Source organism: Cololabis saira, chromosome 9 (assembly GCF_033807715.1).
Source record: "Cololabis saira isolate AMF1-May2022 chromosome 9, fColSai1.1, whole genome shotgun sequence".
Lineage (NCBI taxonomy): Eukaryota > Metazoa > Chordata > Actinopteri > Beloniformes > Belonidae > Cololabis > Cololabis saira.
Window position 1 is genome coordinate 18,311,447 of NC_084595.1, and position 12,271 is coordinate 18,323,717.

Genomic DNA, 12,271 nt, shown 5'->3' on the forward strand with positions numbered 1-12,271 from the left:
ACAGAATAGCCGCACCTTTGTATAAGCCGTATGGTTCAAAACCTAGGAAAAAAGTAGCGGCTTATAGTCCAGAAAATACGGTATATGTTCTGTGCAAAAGCATTAAAACGCCAGCGAGCACCAGGTATAACGCAGATGATGCCATCGCAGTGTCGTCTGTTAAGGAGTTGGATATATCGGACAGCGAGTGGACGGTCGGCTCTGATTGGATCATTCCAATCATGAGATGGTTATTATCCTCTCTGTTCTTCCTGAGGAAGCTGCTGACTTTCTTTCGAAGGAAAGCGCCGGTCCGCACCGGTCCACGATGGTCGGCACCGGTCCGCGCCAGTTGTTCAGCAGTTACACAAGCAGCAGCTGGAGACACAAGGGCTGTTCCTCTTGGCTGAGCAGCATCCTGATTCTTTCATCTCTGTTCTCTGCCACAATATTCCCTCTTTTGTCTCATCTCTCTTCCTACCAAACTGCTCTCTAATGCCTTTCCTCCTCTTCTATTCATCTCTCCTGTCGTTTAGACCACTCACCCACCTTATTTCCCATTTCCACACACCCTGACATGCTTTATTTTGTCTTTTACCGACATTCACCGCTGGTCCTTTGCTTGTTTTATGCCCTTGTTTCAGCCCCTTTTGTCTTCTCTGACTAAATCAGTCTTGCTTCCTCCTCCTCCGCTGCTCCAGTCCATCTTTTTCCTGTTTTATTTATTCATTTATTTATATTACCAGGATGACGGATTGGCTTTAAAGTACTCTGCTCTCATTTTGGATGAATTGTTTTCACAAACTGCCCGTGGAGAACACGTCTCCCGAATAAATCACTGCATGAAGAGCGATGTCGCTGTTTTTTTCTTCTCGAGCACTTACCGTCCTCCTTCTGCCCTGCAGAGGACCGCCTCCCTCCCTCCGTGGGGGTAAACAAAGGCCTGGTGCTGGACGAGAACTCGGTGAAGAAGCTGACCACGCTGCAGCTGTCGGCCAGCGACCAGGACAGCGAGCCGGGCGAGCTCGTCTACCGGGTCACCAAGCAGACCAGCCTGGGTCACCTGGAACATGCTGCCAGCCCAGGTCAGACCCCCAATCTACTTTACAGAGTTACTGAGTCGAACATGATGCAGGAACGTGACTATAAACACAAAACAGAGCATTTTAAACAAGTTTGCAGAGATGTTCTGCAGCGTCCAGAAGAGTTCCACTATAAATGGCACTTTTTAAAAAGCTTTAAGAAGTCGAGAGTCACATGAAACGTCAGTGACCGTTTCTGCTTCTCCTGTTGAGGTTCCTCCAATCATAGCCACGCTTCAAGTAAACATTTGCACATCCTGAATATGAAATGGTTGTACAAAGATAATTATTCATCAAACTTATTTACCTGTTTAGTTTATTTGCACATAAAAAGTATACAACAGCCAAAATTCAGACAAACAGTATGTAGAAAAAAAAAGGAAACCACAAAAAAAAGAAATACAATGTAACAGAAAAAAATGTGCAGGAGGACCCAAAAAAACCCATACGGGCTTGTCGAGTGGTCCTTCTATAATGAAACAAACAATATCTACAGAGATATGTAAAACATAGGACAACTAAGGAGAATAAGCTAAATTACTAGAAAAACAGGAATCTGATGAGGATCTGCAGACAAGTTCTGGAAATTAGTTGTTAAGTTTTGCTAAGCTGGGTTAGCAAAAAAGTTGTGATTTGTTTTTTGAAATTATTTGTGCTCGAGCATTCTCTAATATTGAGTGGTAAGGTGTTCCTGCATTTGTTACAGTACGTTATCGAGGAATTTGTTCTCTGACACCTCGGGTATTTGTAGCAACGTAACCCACTCAGATGCTCAGATGCACGAGGCGAGCACGGCCCCATCCTGCACTTTAAAGCCACCAACCCACGCCCATTTCCGCCTATTAAGACATATTTCTGCCATTTTTTTAAAGAACTAAAAGTAAAGCATGATTTATCTGACTCCTCCAAAACTTGTGAGATTATCTGCAAACATAAAAACCTACTTTTAGCAGCTATCATTTGTTGATGCATACTAAAGTCATTCATCAGTCAGATTGGATTAGTTGGCCAATCACGACTCACAGACCAAGGAGTGCCTTGCTCAGGGGCCCACAGGGGTTGTGTTGCCAACTCAGGGACATGAACCTGGGGTTTCCAGGCCCAAGTAACCTCTAGGCTAGTCCTTTTGTGGGTTTCTGGTTGATCAAACTCACCAATTTATATTCATCATTAGCACGTTAGCACGTTAGCATCATTAGCACGTTAGTGAGCGTCTGACTCGACGTGACAAAGAGCTTCAAGGAGACCGCTCCAGTGATGTCACTCAGCACCAAAAAAAAGAGACAACAGACAAAGTTGCACTTCAATAGCATAGTTTTCTCTCATGGTATTTATTCATTTACATTTTTTTATTTTAAAGGGTGACGTGGCCTTTGTTTAACGGCACGAACCTTCACGCACTGGACAATCGATGTGGAATCTGAAACAGATTATTCAAGGATTTCCTTTCACCGTTGTGTCCTGCAACCTCTTCTGTAGCTTTGTGCTTCGACCCAAATTGATCCGTTATGAGAAGTAATTCAGGACGCAGCCAGTTGTATGTGCACAAGGAAACAAAGAAGTTCCCCGAAAGGTGGATAACAAATCATTATCTTCACATTCTCAAGCTGATGCAGATGGACGTGTGCTTGTCCAAAGCAGGAAAAGCCTGATTCACTAGTTGAAGAGTCGATAAAAACAGCTCCAGAGTCTTCTTAAACACTCAGACAAAGGGAGGTGAGATTTAAAGTTGCTTTCGTCAACGTAAATTATGACTAAATATCGTCGTCAACGAACATTTATCACCTGAGGAAAATGAGACGAGACGCAACGAAAATGCTGGTGATGTGACGATAACGTTAATTACATTTTTAGATCTTTAATATCCATTTTTTAAGTAGTTTCCACTGGTTTAGTCGCTGCTGCTGGGTGACGTCACGTCCTCAATCCCAGTCGCGGCCCGCAGGGAATCAGATCTAGAAGATGCAGCTGCAGGTTAGAGGCTGATGCCGTTAACGCAGAGCTCTAGGTTCACGTCAATTAATAACAAAGTTACATAGAGAAAGGGGCCGATGGCCGGCCACGCGGGGATCTTCTCTGGGGCTGGGAGAAGAAGAAGAACCATCTTTGGATACACTTTCCTACATAGATGTGGAAAAGAAAACCGAACGTGTCATCGAAAAAGAAAAAGAGAAATGCGGAAAAATAAATATGTTGTAAACTCAAATTAGAGTCTTCTGTATCTGAAATTAGTGTATTCTGGAGTCTATAAGGTAACAATAATATAATAATAAGATAACCTTGTTTGAATTGTAAAATGGGTTTGGCTAAATACAATCTTTGACTAAAACTAGACTAAAATGGTCCTGGACAATTCTGACTAAAATAAGACTAAAATGCTCAGACTTTTAGTCGACTGAAACTTGACACGACTAAAAGTAGTATGAACATGACTAAAATGAAATAAAAACTAAAATGATAGCTTGACCCAAAGACTAGACTGAAACTAAAATTGAAACAGGCTGCCAGAAACAACACTAGTGAGATGAACCTCCCACCGCTCTGGCCATCTTTGTCCATCTTTCTCCGTCACCCAGACAACAGATGGAGACGTAAAACCACAGGGACATTTTGAATCAGTGCACCTCTAACTTCTGACTTTTCAAATGAGAAGGAAGAGAAGAGCTCACCCCTTGAATGGATGCAGCGCTCAACACACCCACGGCGTGATGATTAGATGGGTGTGAGCACTTCTCTCCAGTGTGAGAGCGTTACCTCCCCTCGGAGCCACGAAGCAGCCCCGGATAATTACCCTGCAACCGTTCAGTGACTCTGTCACTCCACGCTAACACATGGCTGACACTTCCTCCGCGGGACTTTGCTTGTTGGCATTCGCACAAAGAAGAGGTGAAAGGATTTTCTCGCCGACTGCCAAAGTCTTCAGGGGCTAATTGGCTGACGTTGTGAAGCCTGTTTCAAGTGGGATTGGATTGTTCAAAAGAAACCCGGCGAACAAAGCAGCAGACTCTCCCCTGCGTCTGTGGAGGGCTAAAACCGTCTTAAAAGTGCAAAAACACTCCAAAACTCTAAATAAGATTGTGTTTTGTAGACCTTAAACTTGTATTCTTGGCTCCACTTGGCTTTACACACCTCATTCTAATCGATGGTCGTGATCAGCCCGTCATCCAGGTCTGCACGGGTCCGTTAGTGACTCCGTCATTGTATCAGTAAAAGCAGGGAGACATTTGAAACGTGCAGCACGCCGGCCCTCAAGGACCGGACTTGATCCCTGCACCAGTCATGTGACCGAGGTCAGGCAGCACGTTCCCTGCTCATTCCCTGCTCGAGAGGTGGCGTATGTCACGTCAGTATGTGCGATTATTCCATCTATCTTTAAGGACTGAAGCTGCTTTTATATTTAAAACAAATCGATTAACATTTGATTATAGTCAGGCGGAAGTTCCCCACCGTTTCACATCTCTTTGACACTTTGTAGAGACGTTTTACTGCCTTTTTTTCTCCCACCAAAATGAAAGTGCTCAGACGTTATCCGGTAAAGATGCTGCCGTACTTATGAAAATGATGTCAAGCCATTTTCTCTGCCAGAAAATTAGTGAAGAGGTGATTTAAGAAGGAAAAAAAATGAAAGGAAACTAAACACTGAAGACTAAGAATACGCTGCAAAAGCTAATTTCTAAGAAAGTAAAAAAAAAGCTTCGACTGTTTTACTAGTTTTAAGATTTCCAGTCAAGGAAGGGTTTCAATTATCCCATGGCAAAGATATATTTAGTCTAAAATAAAACAATTTTGACTACATTTAGGAACATTTCATTTATTTCTAGGGGCTGTTTTTGCAGTGTAGCTGATGGTTTGGCACCAGTGACTGCGGAGCCATCTGCTTCCTCAACAGGATCAGTCATAGCGGCAACCTGTCGTGTTTGATCTGACATCTTAGATCAAGATGTCAGAGCTCAACAAGCTACTGTATGTTGCTGTGGAAAAAAGAAATAGTTGTTTTTTTCAATTTTCCAGATCCAGTTTTTTTTATTAAAACATGCATTTTAGTTCACAAAAGCTAGAAATTATAATAATCAGTGATTAACATTTCTGCCTCATTTGTAACAAAAGTTTTGTTTTGGTTTTTTTCTTTGCTGCATTCATAAACATCCGGCCATCAGACTTTTTGAACTCCGACCCGTGCAGCATAATTGTCTTACTTCCTGTTAACACAAAGGGAGACGCAGACTAGACTCTCCGGTTTATTTGATGACAGAGAATATTACCAACTGTTACTGTTTTTAGCCGGCATGAAGTGGATTCGGGACAAATACCAAAATACCTCCATATTCATTTCCTTAAGGCGGTGAGGAGGTGGGTGAGAGGAGGATTTCAGCCAACACCTCTCACCGCTTGCATGACACGGATACACCCAAGATGGAAGGAGGAGACCCAACTGTTATCATGTGCACTATTATTTCTGCATTTGTCCTGTTAAACATTACTTAAAACTGTTAAACACCACAGGGAGGATGTGAGTTAGAGAGTTAGAGAAATCCTGGAGCGAGTCAGATGATGTGATACAGGAGAAAATGGTTCTAATATGAGTTTATCTTTTCTGTTGAGGGTATGTTGTAAATTCAGCTTTTTTCAATCTTTTCGCTGCTGTAACAAGATAATTAACCCTTTGTGGGATTTCTAAAGTATTATCTAATCTTGTCTAATCTAAATTTGCTAGTCTGGAGTATTCATGTATGTGTTAACACAATGCTAAGAGGATAAGATATTAGTCTGTAGGGGTTGTAAAGCGATTTCCATGCAACCTTTTAGTTGTGTTTCACACTGAGAAAGATTGTCTTTACGTTGTAAAGAGAAACGGGACAAAATTTATCTTTACCTCTATTTTTGTTAAATAAATAATGGCACAGCAGGACAATACAGTGTTATTTCTGTGTTCATCCAGGCTTGTATTTGCTTTTAATAAGACCCCCTAAGATCAGATGAGTTATTACTACATAAAAAAGTAAGATTACAAGAGTGTATATCCTTTTTTCTTTTTTTTTTTAAATAATTTAAATGTTGAAAAATGAAATATCACAGCTGGAAATGAAAAAAATGGACATCTGGTGGTAATTCAGCTCAATATTTTCATTAATAATAACAAATATAACTGCAAATCTGTCTGTACCACACAAGCAGCTGCATCATTTATTTTTATTTCCTCCGGTCCGATCTGATTACCAGCTTTAATCTGGGGAGGCATCGCAGCGTGACGAGTGGCTGCAGCCTTGTTAGAAGGTTTGATTTTACTTTCAATTTGGTTCAGAAGGAGCACAGCGGGGCAGATTGACTAAAAGGCAAATTAGTTTGGTCACAATTCATAAAGTGTCCTGTTTTTGGGCAGAAAATCACAGACGAGCAGACTAGCTGATGAGCAGGAACCTGTAATTGACTGAAAAAAAAACAACACGGGACAAAGAAGCATCAGCTTGGTGCCAGAATCACTTAAAAACACACGAGAGCATCGTCTCCAATGTGTCTGCAGAGGGAACAAACGTGAATCCTGGGAGGAGATCCTGTGACGTGGGATTTACTTGTCCTCTATTTCACGAACATTCTGAGACTAGCTCACATACTTGTGATATTCTTGGGTGATGCTTGTGTTCATCGGTCTCCCTAAATGCTGCAGCAGGAGATGAACAGCTGAATGCACCGCAGTTGGTTGAGACGCAGAGACAAGGTCCTCATGCAGAGCAAGTGAATTTACCACGTTCACAACTGCACCAAGTGAGACGGCGAGCTGGAGTTCATTTCAGATGGATTAAGGGCTTTTAGGTGTAATGTTTTAGCTCAGGAAAAAAAAAAGGTTTATCAGGTCTACTTTAATACCTAAACCCATTCACCAAGACGTCACCTTAATTTAACTACATTCAAATGAGGTATTTCTTTTTTATTTTATTTTATTATTCAGTATCAAACAGCAGAAATGAGTGAAAAGGAGTCGGTAAAGTCTTACAAATAACAATAATGAGGAAAAATAATGATATAAACCACCTTCTGCTTCATGTTATCTGTGTCTTTGCCTATTAAAGCTACATCACCACAATAAGTGGAGAAAATGTGCAAAATGTGGGTCAGAGATTCCAGGTTGCCTCAAATTGTAAAATAGAATTTTTTTTTTTATTGGAATAACTTAATTTTTCTGATGCAGAAAGACAGCTGTGAGAGGGTTACACGATCCAGCACATTTGGGCAGAGTCAGTCTTTCTAAGAGCTCCAGCTAGCGGACTTTTAAAAAAACAAACTCAGGAGGTGGATTAAACTTAATCAAAGCTGTAATCATGAACAGCCAGCCGGCCTTAATGTTCATAGTTTTGATACGTTGACCTGCCAAAGGGCTGCAGACACCAATGAGCTCTTTTATTAACTCTGGCTCTAAATTGGAATCTGAAATGTTGATTAATGTGCATTTTCCCTTTTTTAAATGGATACATAAACATTTTCTCAGTGAGGCAGCATGCCATGATCAGCTGCATATAACGAGCACAAAGTCTGGCACGGGGAAACGCCACAGCTACATATGCAACAGGGCCAGGTGCAGAAATCCCTCCGTGCAAAACTTCCAGGCATCACCTCACTTTTGTGCTTCGGTGCTAAATATCAACAGCTTTTTTTTCAACTTCCTGACAGTGTTTCGAGCCAAACGCATAAATCACCCCGGAGTGCGCTCTCACACAGAAGGCTTTGATATACAAGTTAAAAAGCTTGTGAGGCAAACAGACGTGGGAACATTCGGCGACAAAAAGCTGAAAAAACATAATTCATATCTTTTTTGTTTGACAATAGTCTTTTTTTTTCATTATTAATTATTATTATTATTTCTGCAGGCACCAGGATCAGCTCTTTCACCCAGGCCGACCTGGCATCACGCAGCATCCAGTACGTCCACAGCAGCGAGGAGGAGAAGCACGCTGACCAGTTCTCCTTCACTGTGTCCGACGGGACAAACGAGGTGAATGGGGGGGGGGGTCATATGTATGTGTGGTGTTTTATGTTTTGACATCATTGGCACAACCCTGATCCGATCTTTGAGACAAATACTGCTCAGGCAGCTCAGAGGGAGCATAGATCCCCCTGCTGTGTCTGAATCAGCTCCCCGCAGGAGATTGCAGTTATGGTCTGTCATCCTTCTGGAGGGTTCATAGCAGTGGCGGCTGGTCAGTAGAGGGTGCTCAAATCAAGAGATGAAAAATTAAAAAAAAATAAAATAAAAAAACATGTCAAATGCAAATAATTATTAAAAGAAAGTGTTATGGGGGGCACGGTGGCGCAGCAGGTAGTGCAGCCCTGGGTGATGAAAATGGGGAAAAAATGGGGAAAAACCCGGGATAAAAATATAATTAAAAAAAAAAAAAAAAAAGTGTTATTTCAGGCTGTGGGTGATTGTCAATAGCAATTAAATGTTGTTTAAATATTTATTTGGTTCCAAAATGTTTTTTATTTTATCTTATTTACTACTACTATTTACTACTAAGGGGTGCCGGTCAAACAGAATCCAGTGTAAGCTCTCCAACATTTGATGAGCACGTGTGACCTGAGGATCTTTTAATTGGTTTGAATTAGATTCGCAAAGGGACGCGGTCGTGTGCATCCCTGACATTCAAAGTTATCAGCAACAAATCAGCGATCAGTATCGTGACGTACTCGTATGTTGTTTTTTAAATCTAATGAGATTGGACAATTCATTCCCGTCTTTTGTAGAAAATCAAACTGAACTAAACAAACCAGTTTGTTTTAAATCGTTTAAATAACACTTGCTTTTGAAATAATATTTGTTGATCAAATATCTGAAAGAAAGGAACGTTATCTTTTCAAATAATATAAATTCCAGACAGAACAATGGAAATGTTAATGTTTACTTCTCTCTAATGTGTAAAATAAACTGAACCCAAACCAGGAAGAAATAAACAACAAAATAACAGTGGACTTGTTGAATTGATAAACCTCTACTTTATGGTCACTTTTCTTTTTCCACTGCAGCAAAACTGAACTGTTTCACTAAAACTTATGACCGATAAGCCATTGTTGGATGGTTACATTTTTCAAATTAAAAGGACCAAAATATTATTTGCTACCTTTCTTTTTTGTTCCCCCATTGTACCAAGTTTGTACCTAACCGTGACTTCTGTGTACCGTTACACCCCGTTGCATGCCAAGGTCAATTGCGTCCCCCAAAGATTCTTTGCATCAGCCGCCACTGGTTCTTAGTCATCATGAGAGGCCGTTTGCAGTGACGGGTGCTGAGTCTGCAGTATCTGGGCAGGTAGCTCACAATGAACCGCCGCGCTGAGTCACTGCGTTCTGGCACCAGCCCACAAGCCATCGAACCCTCGTATGTCAGAGCCGCTCGGATCCTGACTGCGCCCCACTTTTCCAGCCTCAGTAACTGCCTGTTCAATTGCTGCTTGATATATTTTTATCTTGTGACAGGCTCCCTTGTTAAGAGATAATCAATATAATTCACGGCAGCTGTCACTGTTTTTATGTGGGTGATTGATCTTTATCCACTCCAACCAACTCCAGAGCTCCGAGAGCAGCGGTGACGGAGCACTCCGGCTCGTTCGGTCCACACGGATCGCCTCTTGCATAAATCTGCGTCGCTAATTCAAAACTAAGGACAAAGGACCCGAGTGAACTCGTGGTCTCCACACCTGACGGCGGTTCATGCTGGGGGTTTGTGTCCGGTGAAGTTCGTTTCAGCACTTCTGCTTTTATTAACTCTCAGGCTTCGCGGTTCCTTGAGCTTCCTGTCGGAAAAGCAGGAGGAACTTTCTTTACACATTTTCGGCCTTTTTTTAATGAAACCAAAACGAAGTGAGGCGGATTTATTGTACCAGCACACCGGCGCTGTTGGGACTGCACTTTGTGCTGTTTGGGTTTTCTCATTTAGCCTTTTAAAATGTCCATTATGGAAAATGTTTCCATTACATTTCCACCTGCGAATGCAGGTCTCCTGCCTCAGATATATACAGTATGATTGTGTACTCGTATATCACTGCTGTGTAAATACTCCGGCAAGGGCCTGCAGTTTGAAGGAAGCGGGCTTACTGGAACTCTTCATCTCAGCTGGAGGCCGTGTTATCCGCCGGCAGCATAACACGCTGACTGACCGAGCCGTGCACTGTTGTGCTGCATTGTGTAAATACAGAAGATCCACATGTTTCTAAGTAAGAGCACTCGAGATGAAATCAAGAGCTACGTCTCTTGATGTTTCTTGAGTTCCTTTCTACAATGACCAGGTTGTCATGTGATGCCCGGAGGCATCTGGTTAGGGTGGACCGTTAGGCGCCTCCCAGCGGAGGTTTTCCAGGCACATCCCACTGGGAGGACGATGTCTCTGGGTCGGGGACGCCTTGGGATTCCTCCAGAAAGGCTGGACGGAGTGGCAGAGGAAAGTCTGGGCTTCTCTGCTTAGGCTACCCAACCCTGGATAAGCTATGGATGGATGGATGGATGGATGGATGGATGGATGGATGGATGGATGGATGGATGGATGGATGGATGGATGGATGGATGGATGGATGGATAGAATGATGGATGGATAGATGGATGGATGATGGATGGATGGATGGATGGATGGATGGATGGATGGATGGATGGGTGGATGGATGGATAGTTGGATGGATGGGTGGATGGATGGATAGTTGGATGGACTAACTAAACACTGTCTGCTGTCAGGTTGCTCAGACCTTCTACATCACCATCAAGCCGGTGGACGACTCGCTGCCGCTGCTCCAAGTTCCTGGTATGAGGGTCCAGGAGGGCGTGAGGAAAACCATCACCGAGTTTGAGCTGAAGGCCACTGACGCAGACACGGAGGTAGGATGCTGCCGGCACAGTCGGGCAAACACCTGCAGAACCTCCACCTCCCTTCTGATCCCCACCCAAACTCTTCCAGGCGGAGTCCATCGTCTTCTCCGTGGTCCAAGCTCCTCGCCACGGCACCATCGAGCGCACCGGCAACGGGCAGCACTACCGGCAGACCAGCAGCTTCACCATGGACGACGTCTACCAGAACCGCATCAGCTACAACCACGACGGCACCAACTCGCTCAAGGACCGCTTCACCTTCACGGTGGCCGACGGCACCAACCTGCTCTTCATGGTGGAGGAGGCCGGCAAGGAGGTGGGTGTGCGCTTACCTTTTTACTCAAGGACTTGCTTTCGTATCATTGCGAGGACCCAGTCAGAGATGGGTTATGGCCCTTTCGCACTAGTACCGCCTTAGCCCGGCGCGGCGCGGCGCGGCTCGTCGCAGCTCCACCCGTTTTGTCCCCGTTTGTTTTTCCACAGCCAGGTGAGAAGTGGGGGGGTTGGGGTGAAGCGGCTGTGACGTACTCGATTGCGCAACACCTTTGTTTGTGTCGGCGCAGATGAGAAATCAGCTGGAGCCGCGAGCGGCTGAGAAAAAAACAGCCCGTCTACATCCCTTATTTAATTCTCTCCTCAGCCCCCAGGTTTATGAACATCTGCACCTCAGAGTTGGATCACCAAACAGACGTTTGCGCTTTATAATAAAATCGCCGCGAGCCGCCAGTCGCCCTCGCGCTGACTCCCGCTTCCTGATTCAAACGTCTGCCGGCCCCCTGACCAATCAGAGGCGTGGAGGGTGGTGACGGCCCCGCCCCCCGACCAATCAGTGGCGCGGAGGGTGGTGACGTCAGAAATAGTCCCGGCTCAGCCCGGATAGAACCTCGCCAGAATGGTTACAGAAAAAGTATCGGCTTGGAGCGGCTCTACCCGTCTCAGCCCTTAGTGCAAAAGCGCAAGACGGGGCCGTGGCGGGTAGAACCGAGGTGAAGCGGGACTAGTGCGAAAGGGCCATTAGTTTCAAAACAGTGGACTTTTTCTTTTAAAAGTGCTTGAAGGAGAAAGTACTTTTTTTTTTTTTTAATGGAAAAATTTAAGAAATATTGGATATTTACCGAATATATATTTGCGTAGGAAGAGTTATTTTAGACGCTCAAATGGCCAAGATTAAAATAAAAGTGTAGAGAAATCTAAAGTCTTAATCGGTTTCACGCTGCAGCATTTCTCTTATTTCTCACTTCCCACGCCGATGATCCTCTTACACTCTCAGATCGCTCCTGCTGCTGTTCCAGTGGCTTGATTTCAATAATCCCTCTAGATGTAGCATCTAAAAGGTCCTCAGAAGCACAGACGTAAAAGCATCT

At 43.7% G+C, this 12,271-nt stretch overlaps 1 protein-coding gene across 3 annotated transcripts in view; it reads left to right on the top strand.

Moving 5' to 3' along the window:
• fras1 (Fraser extracellular matrix complex subunit 1) overlaps nucleotides 1–12,271 on the top strand; it is a 329,177-nt gene that overhangs the window by 280,944 nt on the left and 35,962 nt on the right. For all 3 annotated transcript variants that reach the window (XM_061730659.1, XM_061730660.1, XM_061730661.1), the window contains 4 exons: nucleotides 885–1,064; nucleotides 7,925–8,049; nucleotides 10,776–10,916; nucleotides 10,996–11,223. In XM_061730659.1, coding sequence (XP_061586643.1) covers nucleotides 885–1,064; nucleotides 7,925–8,049; nucleotides 10,776–10,916; nucleotides 10,996–11,223 — 674 coding nt within the window. The remainder of the gene's footprint in view (nucleotides 1–884; nucleotides 1,065–7,924; nucleotides 8,050–10,775; nucleotides 10,917–10,995; nucleotides 11,224–12,271) is intronic.